General features: G+C 37.0%; 1 protein-coding gene across 1 annotated transcript in view; it reads left to right on the forward strand.

Annotated features, from left to right (window-relative positions):
• The window catches only part of SIDT1 (SID1 transmembrane family member 1), an 853,551-nt gene that overhangs the window by 530,373 nt on the left and 303,544 nt on the right, over positions 1-19,634 (forward strand). The window contains exon 18 of the mRNA XM_044073143.1: positions 14,155-14,291. Coding sequence (XP_043929078.1) covers positions 14,155-14,291 — 137 coding nt within the window. The remainder of the gene's footprint in view (positions 1-14,154; positions 14,292-19,634) is intronic.

Raw genomic sequence — 19,634 nt, forward strand, 5'->3', positions numbered from 1 at the left:
ATTTACATAAAAAGTAATCACACATCTAGATTGGTCAAGCAGGATGATATGCTAAAGCTTCTCCATATCCAGCTGACCATAGGCAAATCCTCCACCATATCATTACTAGCTACTGGCCCCCAACCATGAATTATGGATCATGAAAACCACTTTGCATACCTGAAGTTACTAGAATCACTTACCATTTAGCCCAACACACTAATCATGGGTGATTTTAACTGCTCCTCCATAAACTGGGAACGATACATGACCACTAATATGCAGGCTTAGAGATTGGACTTTGTCATTGCAAATGCTCTGGAACAGCTGGTTTGCACTCCTATTAGGGTTTCAAATATCCTTGAAATAGTACTCACGAACATGGGGAAGCATTGCTCCCCCCCCCAATGTAATGTTCCCATTGGTAAGATTGGATCATAAATTGGTCTCCTTTGAAATAAATAAAATGATAGAACCCCCATCAAACCCTAAAACCCTAAAGATTTTTTCCAAGACAAATTACCTTCTATTAAGTGATAGCATAGGTAATTTTAAAACTCCCTCAACCCCCAAAAAAACATGGTGGCCTGTGCAGAAGTATACATGAATGCCCTGTACAACCACTTAAACAACTGCATAGAAATAGTAGTACCTGACTAAAGTAAACCTAGGTTTAGCCAGAAAAACAGGTCACCCTGGTGGACCACTGACATAAATAGACTATACAACTGAAGACTAAGTTCCAGTCCAGAAGTAAGGGGGGGGGTTGCTAAACAGATGGAAAAAAAAAACCCTCATTAGTGTCACCAGGTAAATCAAGGAACTGGTTAAGTCTTCCAAACACAGAATACCATAAAGGACAGGAAACAACAGCCACAGAATAAAATCAAAATCATTTAATAACTCTAGCGCCTTGGCAACAAGCCTTCAAGGAGTACTACAAACTTATAAAACAGCACACAATAAATACACAATAAATACACAACAATAACATAATTAATGAATCAGAAACCTCAATTAATTATGTATTTCCAATTAAGTTCTATATTTAACTCTACAGGAATTAATGTATTATATTTTAAAATAAATACAACTTCTTTATACAACAATTTATCTTTCAAAGAAGCCAGCTAATCCATAGTAATATTAATCTGTTCTAAAACAGTTGCTTTAAGAAGTTTATAGTTACCTTGATTGTAATTACTAAAGTAAACTGCCTTAGGATTATCACAGTTTCCATTTTTCATGCCCCTGATATGTCCCTGGAGTCTCACTTTAAACATTATTTGACTCTCCCCTATGTAAAATTCCTCAAAAGGACACTTTAAAACATAAATAATTCTCACAGTACTACAAGAGAAAAACTGACTCAGACTAAAACTAATTCCATTAATCTTAGGAAATTATTGAACAATATGAGAACAAATAGAACAGTTCCCACAAACAAAAGTACTCATTTTAGAGAAAATTAATTTATTAACTTGAACATCTGGCATTTTAAACCTACTGTGCACAACAATATCAGTTATACTACATCCTTTCTAAAGGAAACTAAAGGTTTCTCTTTTAAAATTCTGGACAGTTTATTATCTTTAAATAACATAGGCCAAAAGTAGTACAAAAGTGTAATAATTGTATCATTAAGGACATTAAATTAGTAACAAAATAAATGTCCTTTCTAGTTAAGTCTTCAACTGAAGGCAAAAATTCCTGTCCAGAAGTAAGTGGGAGGGTGCTCAACAGAGAAAAACAACCCACATTAGTCTCAATATGCAAAGCATGGAACTAGTTAAGTCTTCAAATATCTAAATACGAGACTAAAATAGCCGCCTAAGCAAAGGATAACCGCAAAGCATTTTTAGTTATTTCCGAAATCTTAAGGGAAAGACTCAACAATGTGCTGAGTTGGCTGTAGATGGCACTACCTATACTCATCTAGAAGAAATAGAAAAACTATAGGCCAATAAATTCAGCTCAGATTTCACCCCCTCATCACTTCCTTTCACTCCCCATGAAATAACCCCTACCATTTCTTTGTCTGTTATCACAAAATAACAGGTCAACACTGCACTCTCTAAAGCTATCAACATGGTATCAATGGGCCCTGATGGAATCCCAGAATGCCTACTTGAAACTTGACCTAGCAGACCGACTCAGATCTCAATTTAACCACAGTTTCCAGACAGGCTTTGTCCCAGTAGAACGGAGGACAGCATTGGTCATCCCTCTGCAGAAGAGGGGACCATCGGTGGATCCAGGAAACTACTAAGGCTATGTAAAGCATAATAATGAACCTTATTAACGACGACATAGGAAACCTCCAGACTCTAGACCCAACCCAGTTCAACTTTGTTAAGGGCAGGTCTTGCTTGCTCAAACTGGTGGACTTCTTTGAGAAGGTCACCAAGACCATGGATGAGGGTAAGACAGTGCATACTGCCTACCTTGTCCTGGCCAAGGCATTTGACATAAGACCTTACTCTGGTATTATAGATAAACTCAGAAAATTTGGCACAAATCTTTTCATCACTAAATGGATAGCCATATGTCTTGCAGATAGGACACATGTTATTAGAGTGGGGGAATCCACATCAAGCAAGAGACCAGTCACCAGTAGAGTAGCACAGGGCTCAGTGCTGGGCCCCATCCTGTTCGGGATGTACTTCTCGGATGTCAAGGCAAATGCAGATAGCCTTTGGCTGACCAAGTTTGCTGATGACTGCAAGCTGGGGGCAATCATTGACTCCCCAAATGATGTTGATATCATACAGAATGGTCTTACACTGACTAATGATTGGTGCCAGGGCATTGTCCTCAAACTAAATGCAAAGGAGTGCATAATAATATCCTTTGAGAAATCAAATACCCCTGCAAATTACAACATAAATAACACCCTTCCAAAGAGAGGACCCAGTGTTGAGAGATCTGGATACTTGGAGAGATAGTAATCTGAACCTCGACCACCATGTGTCCACAGTGGTGAGGAAATCCTTCTATTTGGTGCAGCTTATAGATAAGGGCATACAGTCCAGATCTAAGGATGTCATAGTATAACTGTACTCAGCCCACATCAGACCAATAATCAAGTATACTGCACCCTTTAGCATGTAACTCACCAGGCACCTGCAACAGCTAGAGCATCCTCAGAAGTTTCTCACAAAAAATACAGGGTCTAACCAAGATGTCATATATGGACTGATTAAAAGCCCTATCACTGTATTCATTTTCTACTGGTTACTGAGGGATGATCTGTGGCTGACCTACAAGGCAGTCACTAACCCAGCCCTGATAGAAATGTTGCATATTTGCCAAACTAACTGCACAAGGGTTACCCACTCCAGTCTAAACCTGCTCTCTGACATGAATAGACCATGGTGGAGAGACAGATATGTGTCCTAGAGATTGCCCCTTCTCTGGAATAGGCTTTCTGTTCATGTGAAGCAGATCCATTCCATGACCATCTTCAACCTCAGTCTGAACCAATGGATATGAAATTGCAGATTCACTTCTGGAGTGGTGCCCATGTCACTTATGGACAGATCCAGTCTGTAAAAGTTGTCAAACCCCTGCTTGCTGACCCTTATTATCTTTCCCCAAGGATAGAAAATTGGGTAGAATCTGGGTAAAACTGGCTAGGCTTGTAACGGCTCTTGAACTGTTAGATTAGTAATTTTCTGTGTGTGTGTGTGTGTGTGTGTGTGTGTGTGTGTGTGTGTGTGTGTGTGTGTGTGTGTGTGTGTGTGTGTGTGTGTGTGTGTGTGTGTGTGTGTGTGTGTGTGTGTGTGTGTGTGTGTGTGTGTGTGTGTGTGTGCGTGTGTGTGCGTGTGTGTGTGCGTGTGTGTATGCGTGTGTGTGTGTGTGTGTGTGTGCGTGTGTGTGTGTGTGTGTGTGTGTGTGTGTGTGTGTGTGTGTGTGTGTGTGTGTGAATGTGCATGTGTCTGTTGTAAGTGTCCAAGCTGTCCTGTATAGTAGTAGTGATTTGGGAAGGTTTGTCTGCAGATAAGATGCATTTTAGGGTTAGGGACAGGGGCAGGGTTGGGGGTACAGTTATCATGCATTTCTAAGGTGGAACGGGGGGGACAAAGTTATGTATCAGAGTCCACACATTGCCTCCTCAGTGCATCATCCTTATGTTGCCAGAACATATTATTTTCAGTTTTGCTCAATAACCCTCTAAATATAATCATCTTTTTCTCTGTCTGATTTTACCCTATTTAGGCATAATCTTTCATAACTCTGACTAGATAATCTGTAATGAAAACTCCAGGGTTGCCCCAAATGTTCATGCCTGCCTGATTGCCAGTTCTATCATCCCTGCCAGTCTGGGGACTCTTCCCTCTTTCAAGCTCCCCATCACTGCAGTAGTTGAGCTCATCAGAAAGCTCACAGGCATTGACCAATCTACCCTCTAAGCTACTGTTAGCATCTTTAGTAAAATAAAAATTCAATATTGTATGCAGTTTTAAACAATCTTTATCAGAAGCAACTACAGGAGATGTTCTTCTTCCTGGGGCACATTGAAATCACCCACGAATGATAGCTAAGTTGAAGTTTTACCCAAAGAGGAATAGAAAAGGCTGCCTTTTAAAGATAAGAGTACTTTGTTTCTAGTTTTAAAACATAATGCATTTGTCTCACAAACAGTCACATTTTTTTGATAACATTGGTAGTTGATAAAGCGAGATACAGAATTGAAGGGATGATTTACTGAAAGTTTTTTCATTTTATAATAGCAAAAGCATTGTTGATATTTTAATAAGTTCTTATTTACCACCTCTTTCCAAACATATCTCTTTATTTACCCATTTTTAGTGTGGTAAGTGTCACAGGTGCTGTATATGTAAATATGTGGGCACACGACCAACAAGGCTCATTAATGATTATAGACATGTTAAGAATTTGTTCAGGAAATGTGACAGTAAGAAGTTAAATTATCATATCAGCTTTTTCACATAACTTACCTTATACCGGTAATATATTACATGTATTTTGACAGGCTTTTGGGAAAATCACTCTGATATAATTTATGTAAATACTGCCAATGCATTTTTTAGACATTTTCTTCATATTCATAATAAAAATGTAAATGCGTTAAATGTAAAGTAACAGTTTACTGTGAGGTTAACCAAGGGTCTAGCCAGGCATACTCTTTATACTCTGTAAAGAATACAATTCTTTTTGTGAATATGTTAGAAACATAGAAGCATTAGGTGTTTATCAAGCCATATTATGTCTATAACCATCTAGAATAATGCTTCTAAAAACATGTATATAGACTGTTTATGGACGGGACTGCAAATCTAAAAACAATACCTTTAATACTTATTGACTGAGCAGCTGAAAATGCTTCACACATTAAGTTTGTGGGGGAGACAGCTTGAGTGATATGACCATTTTTTAAATGCCAGGCAGATTGGGAGAGGTAGCAATAAGCATATGTGAGCACAAAATGGAATTCTCTGGCTACATCCTTGAGGTTAACAAAACAGGGCCTACATACCATAATGGGAAGTATTGTTTATAATTAAGTATAGCAGATTGTAGGCTCCCTGTACAGATTTTCATAGAATGTCCAGATTTTTGTCTAATATTTTTTGTCCATTTTCATAAAATTGTGTTTTTCTGGCAAATTAGTAGCAAATCATTGAAGACTAAAGTTAGAAAATAATGACAGACAAATGAGTTTCAGACTTCATACCCTTCAGAAAATCCATGCTAATCAAACACTGTTATTCTATCAACTTTCTAAGTTTGTAAGAGCATTATTTAAAAATTGTACCTATTTTTGGGCCTTTGTCCCACTTTTATGCATGGCTTTGTCCAGATTTCTTGTTCTAAGAGGTTGAGAGGTATGATTGTAGCCTTTTGGTATGAATTTAGTCCTGCCAACTAAATCTTTATTGTAGTAATTAGTGAATGTGTTAAATTTCCAACCTAGTTATGATATCTTATTACATATTATTACACGTTTTCTGTGCTTTTACTGACGTGAGACTTACATCTGTAAATGTGACATATTAATTTATATTTTGCCATGTGATCAGAATTGTATACGATCTGTGTATTTAAGCAATGCATTTTGAATATGAAGAACTCTTTCTAGAAGGCATTCAACTAAAGTACTGGACTTTTTTTCACAAAAAAATGAGTTATTAAATAATTTTGAGTACTTTATAGATTTAAAGGGAATTTATGTGTATTTTATTAACTGTTAATATATCACATGAATGATCAGCAGAAGCTTGGGTTTTTATTGCACTACTGTTAATAGTCTAATAGTTTCTTCTGTGAAATAGTTGCTTGGAGTACACATTGCTTTCTTATTGATATAGAAAAGCAGGATTATGCAAGCAACAAGTTTGATTATGTACTTGTCAATATCTCTGCGAAGTCTCTTAGAAACAAGAACAGTCCTAACAGTAAAAGGATATACGCAGTGGTTGGTTGCAGAATTTACAGTGACTGGAGTTTAAGGTTCTTTCATAGATTTATACTAAGTGAGCAGTCTGTCAACCATTGTAGGCTTAGCCACAACAATGGTGAAGATGAACCCTTGAATATTAGCTAATACTCTAAAAGAGGATGGTAGGAGGTAGAGTTAATTTAGGAGACATGCACAGAACGTTTTTAGACTGGATTTTGATAGATGGAGGGGAAATATGGACGACTAAGCGAAAAAGGAGGAAAAGAGAAACAGAGAAGGAATAGTCGGGATTCAGACATGACAATGTTTAATCTGGCATTGTTAGAATTTTATAGTCTTTACTTTGGGGGCAAATTTATGTGATCCCATTTATTCATCTAAATGAAATTTGAATTTCATTAGATTTCTATACTGTCTGATATGTAGGGAAAGCTTGATCCATAGGTGAGAGAAGCAGCTGGTGATGAATTTTTCTCTGAACTGGGACTTGCTGACACTCTGATGTAGAGTTAAGTCTTTGGAATAGGTATTAACTAAAGATGTTTTTTCTTTTTGAGGAAAAAGCTCATAAACAGTACAGTTTGACATATCTTGGAAGGCAATGTATAGATCACTTCACAGGAGTCTGTAGATCACTGAAAATAGGGAGAGGCTTTTATTCTATTCAAGCAACACCAGTTCTTTAAAGTTTTAAAGTTTCATTTGTAAAAGCATGGGGTCTTTCTAACTGAGAGTGTTGTCTAGAACTGCACATGTTAACTGAAGCATTGTATTTTATGGTGGCGAAAATGAGGGCAGAGTAAAGAGGAATTAGGACAGAAAGGGATCTGAATGAAAACCGGGTCTATATTATGGCATTGAACGGGCTGGTAACTGAACGTCCATTCATTGACACGTATTAAGTGAAATACAAAAACCCTGAATGGCCACAAAAGTGAATTCTTTCCCAGGAGAAATAAAATCTCTTGGCTGTCATCAGGGATTTGCCCTTTCCTCCACTGTAGTGTGATCTCAGAGTTGATATATTTAGCTGGGGGTGTGGGGGTGTGGGTGGTGAAGCCCTCCATTTCGTACGGTTTGAATTTTTTTTTTGTATTGACCTAGTGATTTTTTCCCCTGGGAAAGAATTTGCTTTTGTGCCCATTTGGGGTTTTTGTATTTCACTTAATATGTGTCAATAAAAGGGCGTTTGGTTAGCAGCCCATTAAATGCTGTAATATAGACGTGAAAACCCACAACAGATGAGAGAGGCAAAAGGATTTTCTGACAGTATTGGAGATATATTGATTTAAGGACAATACTTTGTCCAGTTTAGGATTACCTGATTTGAAGGGATATTTTAGAGCTACACAGTTAAGGCTCATATGCATAACACAAACAGAAAGCTATAATTTAAAGTGGAAAGGGATTCAGGATCTGAATTGTTTAGACATAGTAAGGCCTTGTTAACGTTAATTATGTTGGCTGCCAAAAAACAAAAACAAATTACTAGAAAATGGAAATCAAAGTCTAAACCAACTGTATTTGAAGTATTGAATATTGTAATAGTGATAAAAGAACTGGGAGTAGGATCTTTAGAGAAGGGTAGGAGCAAATTACATAGAGAAAATGGAAATCGTGGGAGCAAAATATGCAGAATAATGTTTTGGAGGAGGAGTGCGATTTAGGGTAAGGCAGGAATTGATCAATTTTTGTAATGTTAGATTGATGATAGTTATATAAAATAATACATGTGATGTATAGTGTTTTAAATGGGAACATTTTAATATGGATTGTTTTCTTTTATATAATTGTATGTTTGCCTAAGTGATAATTCAATAAAGGTATTAAACATACTTTATATTTGTAAATTCCTGAATTTCCAATCACTGTGTTAGCCTTAAGAGGAATTTCATTTATGTAGTAGTGTTCAGGAGCCCTAATTTTACCAACTGCACTTCTTTTCGTTTATAACAAGACCACAGTTAGAAGACCAGCTCTTAGTGTGATCAGGATCTTGTTATTAGTCAATCTGAGTGTAGTATGATTCCCAGCTTGCAGTTGTCAGCAAATGCAGTTAGCCAAAAGTTATTAATAGTTGCCTGTGCTTCAGACAAATAGATTTCAAAGAGTAGAGAGCCTAACAGAATCTTGGAGGATGCCAATAGTTACATTTTGTTTCTGGAGAAGGCACTATTTATTCTGATTAAATGTGTTGTGTTAATAGCCAGTTAGCAATCCAGAAAACTTCTAAGAAGTCATTGTATAGTTGGTTTAGCCTATTTATGATGCCAAAATGATATCAATTGCTTTGGCTAATCCCAGATAAGAAGCATGGATGAGAAGCTCTTCATCTAGGGCAATGGTGACTATTTCAAAGAGGCTAACGACATAAAGAAGATATGACCTATATTCAACAAAACAAAACTGCAAAGGATCTAGATTCTGTAGCTATTGTATATACTTACTGATTAGTTCTGCAGTAATATACTCCATGGCTTTACAGATAAGTCTAGTAATGGACCCATAGTTACCCGAGTCAGTGGAAGAGGTACCCTAATAGACAGGAACAACTATAGCATTTCTACATTCTCAAGGTATGTATATTGTGGAGTGACTTTGACTGAATATGTTTACTAGAGGTTTGGCTAAGCAATGCTTTAACATTACCAGTAAGCTGCCAGTTATGTTGTCTGGCCCCATGGAGGTGTTAACTTCTATTCTGGAGACAGTGATTAAAATTTGGTCAGTATTAAAGATGTAGGTTGTTCTCAGCTGGTATAAAGGGGACTGCACTCTTAATAGGCAGAGTGAAATTAGAGATGAATTTATTAGCCAAGGTGTTAACTATGTATTCTGGGTCGGGATAAGTAGCACCATTTGCAAAGAATTCCGAACACATCAGCATCTTATTGTGTTTTTTACATCCATAACTAACTCAGATTTTATATACATAGCTAAAAAAGGCATTGTGGTTCTCCTTAGTGTTGGTATCTCTAATGAGCTCTGAAGCAGCCTTGGTATTCCTCAGTGCATTAGTGCTATCACACTGGGATGTACTTTATAATGTGGTCTGTTAAATTTGCTTCAAGACAAATGAATGTTTGTTTAAATCCTGGTACGTGATCAGGGAGAACAATCTGACTATTTTTCTTACTGTTCCTGATTTTATCAGGGAATTGATGTTTTTTACTGTGTATCTTCAGTGCATGGTTTAAAAAGTCACAGTGCCATATTGTAAAAAGATAAAGAAAAAAAATCACACGGTCATTTAATATTTTTTACTACTGCCTGTGTGCCCTTCCTTTTGTCTGTGAAATGAAGAACTACAGTATGTCTTGAGTGCTTGGTGTAAAAATGCCCCCCTTCATATTAATACTTTTCCCACTCTAGTTTCCCTCATTCATTGTTACACCTCATAGAGTCTGTGATGTGGTAGCTTTGTTTATGTTTATAAAAGATTGTCTAGATAATACCCACAGAGACTCACACAGGAAAAAATGATTTCTCAACTTTATTGTGATATATGTACTTGGTGCAACTATCATTCTTTGGTTGGGTCTAATGGACTGGAAACAAGGGAGCCCGCAGGATTTTTTGCAGGGGGGTGCAAACCCAAGCCCCGCCCATGCAGTCCCACCCCTCTGCTGGCCCCTCCCACACAGCCCCAAGCCCACCCCACCCCTCTGCCAACGCAGCCATTCCAGTGTCCCATTACTTGGCTATTTCTCCCCATTTGTCGTAGACACTGTTCAAATCTCTCAGTCTGCATACTGTTTTATGCTTTACTTCTACAATGATTACATATATTTGTATTTCATTTACAACTTTTATTTCAAATTTTATAGCACAAGCACTGATAGACATTTACTAAACAACACAATAGTCTTACAATGAAAAGAGACTTAGCATTAAAACTTCTCTACCTTTGAAACCCACATTCACTGAAACAACATTGAAGCACACATTCAAAGAAAATGCATCTGGCCAGTGGCAGGTTAAGTTTACCTTTGGGCTATTTTCAAATCATAAGCCCTTGCATTTTTTGGACCATGCAAAAGTTCTTTGATTCACGTTTCTGACTATATTAATTATAAAATATATTTGAATTATATCCCTTGTATAATAGCACCACTGCTCTAAATTTAGTTTTGAACATTTTTCTAGTAAGCAATGAAACAAAACATATAGACTAAATGGCAAACTGCCCAGTTCAGAACACTTCAACAATAAAAAGCCACTCAAACTTCTGTCATTACAATCCACCAATATCAGTCTATACGCACAATCTCTGCAGAAGTAAAAGTAATCTGAATAATTCCACATTAAAGATATCTGAAACTACTGAAGAGGTTGTTGCTAGAAAACAACTTTATATTTCAGTGTTTCATCTACAAATTCAAGGCTTATTGCACTTGAAGCATAAATTGCCTATGGTGCCTTGTACAGTCTTTTCTAGTTATTAACTTTAAATATTAAAGAAATATGAATATTAATTTAACAGGAAGAATGAAACCCCCCTAAGCACAGAAAAAGTTCCATCTACAAAATGCTTTCAAAATTGTTCAAATGAGGTTACATCCCATCAAAAATACACTTTTTTAATATGTATTCTCTTACATATTGTTGTATGTTACAAAGAAAATGTATGAAAATAACTCTCAAAGTAAGGAGGAAAGCAGACAACCAAGTGATATGCCGAGCCAAGTAAGTCCAGTACTGAATTCATTATCATCAAATATTAAAATGCATTGCAGCACTCATCAGAATTCCAGAATATACAGCACTATCTTTTTCATTATTTTTCTCTGTAGAACAGTGAATGCAATTTGTCCACTGTTTTTAAATGCACCTTGATTATCCCCTGTGAAAATGCCTTGGGCTTAATGATATCCAGCCAGTCAACAAAATGAAATAAAGAAATGCTTAGGTAAAAAAAACTGTCATGCTGCCTTACTACTCACAGAAACTGATGGATGTCCTTCAAGGATGCATCTGCAGTCCTAACATATGGGTTGTCCTGCCTCAGGCAGCCCTTCGGTCGGCCGGATTCGAACTGATGGTTTTAGAGGGTGTGATTTGATACACTATACTATGGAAGCCATTATAAAAATGTTCAGACTGTTATATAACAAAGTTTCCTTTCCCATACACAGCTCCCCCAGCCATTCCAGTATCCCATTACTTGGTAATTTCTTCCCATTTACCATAAACACTGTAATGTGCATAGTGTCTTTATGCTTTACTTCTACAAAGATTATTTGGATTTCATTTAAAACTTTTAATTTAAACTTTATAGCACAAACACTGATAGACTCTACTAAACAATACAATACAGTCTCATAATGAAAACAGACTTAGCATTAAAAATCATCTGCCCTTGAAACTCTCATTCATTGAAACAGCAATGCAACCCTCATTCAAAGAAAATGCATCTGACCAGTGGTGGATAAAGTTTACCTTTGTGTTTCAAATCATAGACTCATTGCACACATACTGTATGTAGAACCATGCAAACGTGTTATTTGATTCGCCTTCTTGACTGTATTAAATTATAGTCCTTGTATAATACAACACATTTGAGAGCGTGTTTTAAATTTATTGTTTTGAACACTTTTCCAGCTGAGAAGCTTTAAAGGATATACAAAGAAATGATGTAGCTTGAAAGGTAAATTATGTATCACTTCCCTCTGTCCCATCCTGTACTAATTAGGGCAAATAAAAGTTAATAAAACCCCTTTCTACGGGCAACAAGAGGAAAATAACCTATCACATTGCACTTTGAAAAATGAACATTACTCCTGTCACTTCACTGCTCTTCACTTAACTTCAAAACAAGTTAGAAACTCAGGACTGGTATCAATTAGATTTTCACATATGATTACTTTACACATAACTGTTAAATATGGTAGTGTTGAATTGTTGGCTAAAATGAAATCCATAAGATAGCATATATTTTACTCACAACAGAGAATAAGTGTGTAACATCCAAGTGTTAAATTAAGTGCTTACCTTCAAAATCTCCCAACTATAGCCAAGTAGTAGATCATAGATGAATCAAAGTTATATACACATGGGTAAAGTTACTTAAGATAATCAAATATTAATTGTATTAATTAGAAACCACTCATCACTAACACCACAAAAAGAGAAATAGAATTATCTAAGTATACAATAAGTATGGATCACCTGGAATGTCATAGGTGATCCTTGGCAAAGCTTACAAATAAAAGGAATAAAAGTGTCACCATTAAACACACTAAGCAAATCTATCATCTTGCCAACCCCTCCCTCAATGGAATACATCTCGTATGTAATACAGCAAAACATTTTCCCTGCTTGTATTAGTTATTTAAACACAGTATATGACTAGGTCTGACTTGTTAGCTTCCCACTAATCGTGGGAAGTATCACTGCCATTAGCTTTGACCACTATCATCCATTCTGATTTCTGGACCACAGAAAAGTGGTCCTTTAATGGTTGCAGGTTATTTTTAATTAAGAAGCCTCCCTACCCTCTCATTTGAGTATTTCACCACTACACTCCCTTAATTCACTATCAACAATCTCATTAGTGACATTTAGATACCCGGCCCAGCCCTTAGTATCAAGTGCCTGAACTAAAAAGAATGAAACTTATTTTTCCCTAATGTACTAAAAGAAAGTGGCACATAACATACTACCATTACAAACCTACATTTCTGCTATTTTTCCCATAAATGTTTTGGCGTCAGTAAACAATTGATATGTTTTAATTCTTTACACTGAGTTTTTTAATTAGGCATATACATATTTTCTTTTGTCAGAATTCCTGTGCTTTTTTATAATGCTTACAAAAGAAAATATGGACATAATTAAAAAACTCAGTGTAAAATTAAAACATATCAATGTTTACTAAAATAGCTGAAAAAAGGTTTCTAATGGTAGTATGTTATTTAAGACTGTGGCTTGAAGAAGTCATACTTCTTCTTTCTGCTTTTCCCTGTTAGGGGTCGCCAGTCACCACAGTGGATCACCTGTCCACTCATGATTGGGAGTGTAGTTTTACATCCACAAGCCGCTACCTATTTCTCTCACAGACACACACCTCCTAAGCCGCTACCTATTTCTCTCACAGACACACACCTCCTAATCATTTAAACACACACATGCACGCACACACACACACACACACACTTACCTCTCGCTTGTACCTTCATCCGTAGTCCAGACATCTTCGGAGTGGAAGATGAAAATGTAAACCGTCAGTCGCTTGTACCTTCATCCATTGTCGAGACATCATCTGGAATTCAAATTAGCGGGAGCGTCAGTCGCACAAAAGCAGAAGCTTCTGTGCGACTGGACGCAAAGGGAGTTCTTAAAGTAGAACACCCTTCAAAAAATATAATGTATTTTTTTTTTTTACTTAAAAGTAAATGAATCTCCCTCTCAGCCAATTCCAGGGGGGTGCAAATGCACCCCCTTGCACCTGCCTGCGGGCGCCCTTGACTGGAAACCATACTTTGGTGCTATGCTTGTCACAACTGCTATCAGTCTCTAGGTACATTTAATAGAATTGGAAACCACACTTTATTGTCATGTCACAGCTGTCAGTCTTCAAGTGGAAACTGAACTGATGGAGATGTAGCTCTGTATTTGGGAAACTACAGCTGTATCTTCTAATTTGTTTGCTTGCTTATTTATATTTGCTGGAAGGTATAAACAGGGATAATGATCATTACTCCTTACCGTCTCATACTGGAATTTTGTATGTCTCTTTATCCTGTTGACAGATACCTCCTTTATGTATATGATTGCTGGACTCTGCATGTTGAAGCTGTACCAGACAAGGCATCCAGATATTAATGCTAATGCATATTCAGCATACGCATCTTTTGCAGCTGTCATTTTCTTAGCTGTGCTGGGTGTGGTAAGTACCATATATACTAAACAATGATCTTCATTTCTGACAGACTATATTTGCCTCTTAGGAATTGATTACTTTTGATGACTATGTACTTTGAAGTGGTTTTATTTAAGACAAATGAAAATGAAAAAATCTCATATCTAGGCATAAATTGGAAAAATAGTGAATGATTTTGTCTTGTACTTTTAAGTAAAAGATTTTCATTTGCACGGCAGCTTCAGATAATATTTTTTGTTGAACTTAGGAGGTATATTTGGTGAAACATCATCTGTTAGCAACTGTAATAAAATGGTGCTAACAGAGTATTCTGTAACTGATGTTAAATTCCTTTCTTGCATAGTTTTAGTGTACTTCATGTTGAAAGAACATTGGGACACTGGGATTTCAAACAGGCAAAGTTTGTTCTCTGCAGTACAGTCTGTTATCCTGAAATGCCTGCAGAAACTAGAAAAAAGAGGTAATGTCATAACTTTCAGTGGAGATTTTACAATACGTACTAAGTGAGGTTTGGGACTACATGTGCTCTTTGGTAGGATATAGTACGTTGTTAATGATGGATACAGTGTTTAAGTACCTACTTGCATTTAGGAAGGCCACACAGAATACTTCATGATTCTTTTATTAGATTAAATAGAAATTTTAAGAATATCAGTATGCAAAAAAAAAAAAAAAAATTACTGCACTACTCAGATGGTTAGCCACATGTCAGAGATACCTGTGAGAGATACAGGAGACAGTGTGTGTGTGTGTGTGTGTGTGTGTGTGTGTGTGTGTGTGTGTGTGTGTGTGTGTGTGTGTGTGTGTGTGTGTGTGTGTGTGCGCGTGTATACATTTGAGCGATTATGTGCAAGTGAACACATATATGGTTTCACCTTAGTTTATTAAAGGTATGTTTTACTGAAAGTTTGAAGTGTATGCAAAATTTATCAAATGCACTTTTGACTGACAGCACTTATGGTCGAGTGCAGCAGATGTTGAATAGAGGAAGATGGATTGTAGAAAGTAAGTGCGGGTTTGTGATGTTAATGCTAAAACTTTTGGATATAACGAAGGTTTTGGCATTAGGGTGTGGAAGTGAGAGCATGTGTCTGTGTATGTATGTGTATGTGTGTGTGTGTGTGTGTGTGTGTGTGTGTGTGTGTGTGTGTGTGTGTGTGTGTGTACACATGTGAGCATTTGCAGGTTAGGGTTAGAGCAAGGGCAAGGGCAAGGTAAGGGCATATATTTAGTTTTGTGCATGTGTGTAAAGTTTGGGTAATGTGTCTGAGCATCTTATGGAGAAATAGTGTTACAGAATGAGTTTTTTCTGAGGTAAGGAGTAGGGGTGAGGTTAGGAACAGTGGCATGGTTAGCAAACATTATTAAGGATGGGCAAGGGGGCTTCCCCCTGCACCAACTTACTAATGAGTACTAATCCTACCCCTTCCTCTTACCGCTAACACTAACTGTACACCTAATCTTAGAAAAAAACTTTTCCTAACACTACTGCTATTCAGACATAGTATGTCTGAATTTGTGGTATGGTGTTAGTTATAGAATTACAAAAGGAAACTATTTTTATTTTGTGATCTTTTTTATTGTTTTCAATGTGTTTATTTTTTGGTAAGTTACATTTTTGGTATGCTAGCATTGAAAGATTGTGATTCTATGCTTTTGTAGTTGGTTAATTGCCATGACTCCATCTATATCTGTATCTGTATCTTTATCTATATCTAAAGCTGGATTATGGTCAAGTGGGGTCTTTGGCATGGTAATTGACTTGAGCCCCCAGCTATATGAATATCCCATATTCAGCTTCTCCACAATTACCATAAAACACTGTTCAGAACTGTCAGTATGCAAACTATTTCCTTCTTTAGTTTTGCAATGATCAGAGATTTGGATTTAATTTAAAACTTTAATTTCAAATTTTACAGTGAAAATAGCGGTGGTGCAGCAGTAGCATTGTTGCCTCACAGCAAGAGGTTCTCCCATTCGATTCTCTGCTGCAGTGTGGGGAGTATCTTCTGTGTGGAGTCTGCATGTCCTCCCCGTGGTTGGGTGGGCGTTCAAAAGATATGCGTAAATGGGCGTGCTTTCGTTGAAGGTTGAACATTGAGCTGGCACCTCGGCATTTGTGAAAATCTACTGCCAATCATTCGCGGACCGGAGTTCCGCTGTGGCAACCCCTAACTGGGAAAAGCCGAAAGACCAACAGTGAAAATATTGGCAGTCATTTCACTCTCACATAGAAAATCATCATAATTTGAGCAACAGTGAACTCTTCTTCCCTTGAAACTCACATATATTAAAAAGGCATCTGAAAACCCATTAAACCCCAAGAGACATGCTGGGTTTCATAGTCAAATAGTATATAGCAAAGCAGTAATTAACAGGTATGTGAAGAGTGCAGGAATTCAAAATACAAACATTTAACAGATTTGCTAACAGCCTAGGATTGCATACTGAATGCAAATGTCCCTTTCCAGAGGGGCAGCCCAGGGACATTGTCTGGTGAAGTGACTACATCAGAGACATACAGTAGATAAAAGATGGAAGTAGGAATCAAACTCTGAACTACAGGGAGCAGCTCATTAACAGCACATAGCCTTACTCATATGCACTAAGTACCAGAGAAATTGCTGTAGCCCAACACAATTTAATTTGCATCCACATGCCTCCAAAACAAGCTAAATTAAAAATGTATTCATGTTGCAAATATTAACATTAGACTTGTAAACTTAATTTTGTTCAGCTTATTCACAGCCAAATAAGAAACATGATGCCAACAGTCAACAATACATGGAAACCAAGGATCGTACCCAAAGAACATGGCTTATGTGTTGATGCTTCTATTTACTATAATCAGTTTCTTTCTTTTTGACTTAATGAAAGACTAAATACATAATCAATGACCTTGAACTATATTTCAGCTCATTGCTGTGAGAACCACACACTGTTATCCACTAGACCCCGATGACCTCCCAACCTCAACGGTCAAGGATCAGAGGCATAGACTCAAAATCAGGAATAGATTTTAAATATTTCTTATGTATACTTAAAATGTTGCAAGAATTAAAATGTTTGTTTTAGCAGGCATTTTCTAAAGGATACAGAGTCTGAAACTCACATGGCTGTCATTATTTAGTGTCTGAAATCCAAAACAGTTTGCCAGAAAGGGAGAAATATTACAATGAACAGACCAAAATACCTCCCAAATTCTTTGTTCAAGAATCATGGGCAAAGCCTAAAATAATTGGGAGGGGGAGACAAAAGAGCAAAAATGTGCAAGTTATAAATATTTTATTTTATATTTTTGTTAACCAGGTAAACCCAATAGACAAAATGTTCTTTTCAGGGGTGACTCAGGAAAACTGTCTGGTTAACTTAACCTTCTCAAAGTTGCACAGTAGGCAAATGGAGGTTAATGTATTCAAACCCTGCAGTATCAACTTTAGGGAGCAGTTCATTAACAGCTCAAAGCCACATAGGCCAGAGAACTCTAATTCACTTAAAATGTTAGCACAGCAACAAATGTTACATGGGCATGCATTTTCTGAACAATGAAAGCTATAAAACTCTATGACAGGCATTGTTGACTGACTGCAAACTTCAGTGATTTACCAGGAAAAAAGGTTGACCGACAGGGCATAAACATAAGGCAAAATCAGAGGTGTTCTGCAAAATAGGTTCAACTAGGTACCCAGTCCAGGTGACCATTAAGTAGCCTAACCAAAATTCCTAAGCTCAGCCCAAATTCTGAATTGTCCCAAAGCACTGTCTAGTTAAGTGGTTTGCTCAAGGTCACACAGTAGACAAATGAAGGTGGAAGGATTCAAACCTTTTACTCCTGGCACATGAAACATCTCATCAACAAGTCAGAGCTTTAGTCTTCTGCACTAACTGTGAGATTGTCAGAAAGAGATAAAAGATTGACTATGCCATTTAATTTAAAACCTTAACAGAACAACAGGTTAAACTCAGCATGCTTTCTATGAGTAAGAACAGTGAAACACCAATGATTGGTACTATTGACTGAATGCAAACCTCAGTGATTTACCAGGAACAAAAAAGTTAATGAGAGACAGGGCATAAACATCAGACAAAATCAGAGATATTCTGCAAAATAGCTTCAATTAGGCATGCAGTCCAGTTGACCATTAAGTAGCCTAACCAAAATTCCTAATTGCCTCAAAGCACTAACTGGTTAAGTGATTTGCTGACCATCACACAGTAGACAAATGAAGGTGGAAGGATTCAAACCCTGTACAGTTGGCACAGGAAGCAACTCATCAACAAGTCAAAGCTCTAGTGTTCTGCACTAACTGTGAGACTGTCAGAAAGAAATAAAAGATGGACTACTCAAATTCACTTAAAACTTAATTGGACAGCAGGTTAACATCAACATGCTTTTTCTGAGCATGAGCAATGAAACACTAACAATTGACACTACTGACTGTCTGTGATCCTCAGTGATACAGCAGAAAATGAAGCAGTCAGTCTGGCAGCTGATGCAGAGCATAATGGCTCAAAGCTCCTCATGAGCTGCTTCCTGTTGTATACAGAGAATGAAGGCCCTGAGCTCTTTGCAAGCTAGTTCCTGTAGTCAGGGGTGCAGGATTTGATGCTTTCTTCCTCCACTTTTGATGCTTTTTTCCTCCACTTGTGTACTGTGTGATTCTGCGTAAGTCACTTAACCAGTCAGTTTTCCTAGGTGGTCCCTGTGATACAAAGAATTATGAAGCTGTGGTCCATGTGAGGAATACATTACAAACAATATAAATTATGAAACTGTGGTCCGTATGATGTATACATTCCGAATATTAAAAATTATGAGATTGTGGTCCCTATGATGTATACATTCTGAACATTAAGAATTATGAAACACTGGCCTCTGTGATGTATACATTCTGAACTATAAGAATTATGAAACTGTGGTCCCTATGATGTATAAATTTCAAACATTAAGAAATATGAAACTGTGGTCCCTATGATGTATACATTACGAACATTAAGAATTATGAAACTGTGGTCCCTGTGATGTATACATTTCAGGCAATAAAAATTATGAAGCTGTGGTCCCTGTGATGCATACATTTTGAACAAAAAGAAGTATGAAACTGCAGTCCCTGTGATGTATACATTCCGAATAATAAAAATTATGAAATGGTGGTCCTTGTGATGTATACATTTCAAATGTTAAGAATTGTGAAACTGTGGTCCCTATGATGTATACATTCCAAACATTAAGAATTATAAAACAGTGCCCCCTGTGATGTACACATTTTGAACAATAAGAATTATGAAACTATGGTCCCTGTGGTGCATACATTTTGAATAATAAGAATTATGAAACGGTGGTTCCTG

This window comes from Protopterus annectens, chromosome 5.part1 (genome assembly GCF_019279795.1).
Source record: "Protopterus annectens isolate FY-2018-M chromosome 5.part1, PAN1.0, whole genome shotgun sequence".
NCBI classification, from domain to species: Eukaryota; Metazoa; Chordata; order Ceratodontiformes; family Protopteridae; genus Protopterus; species Protopterus annectens.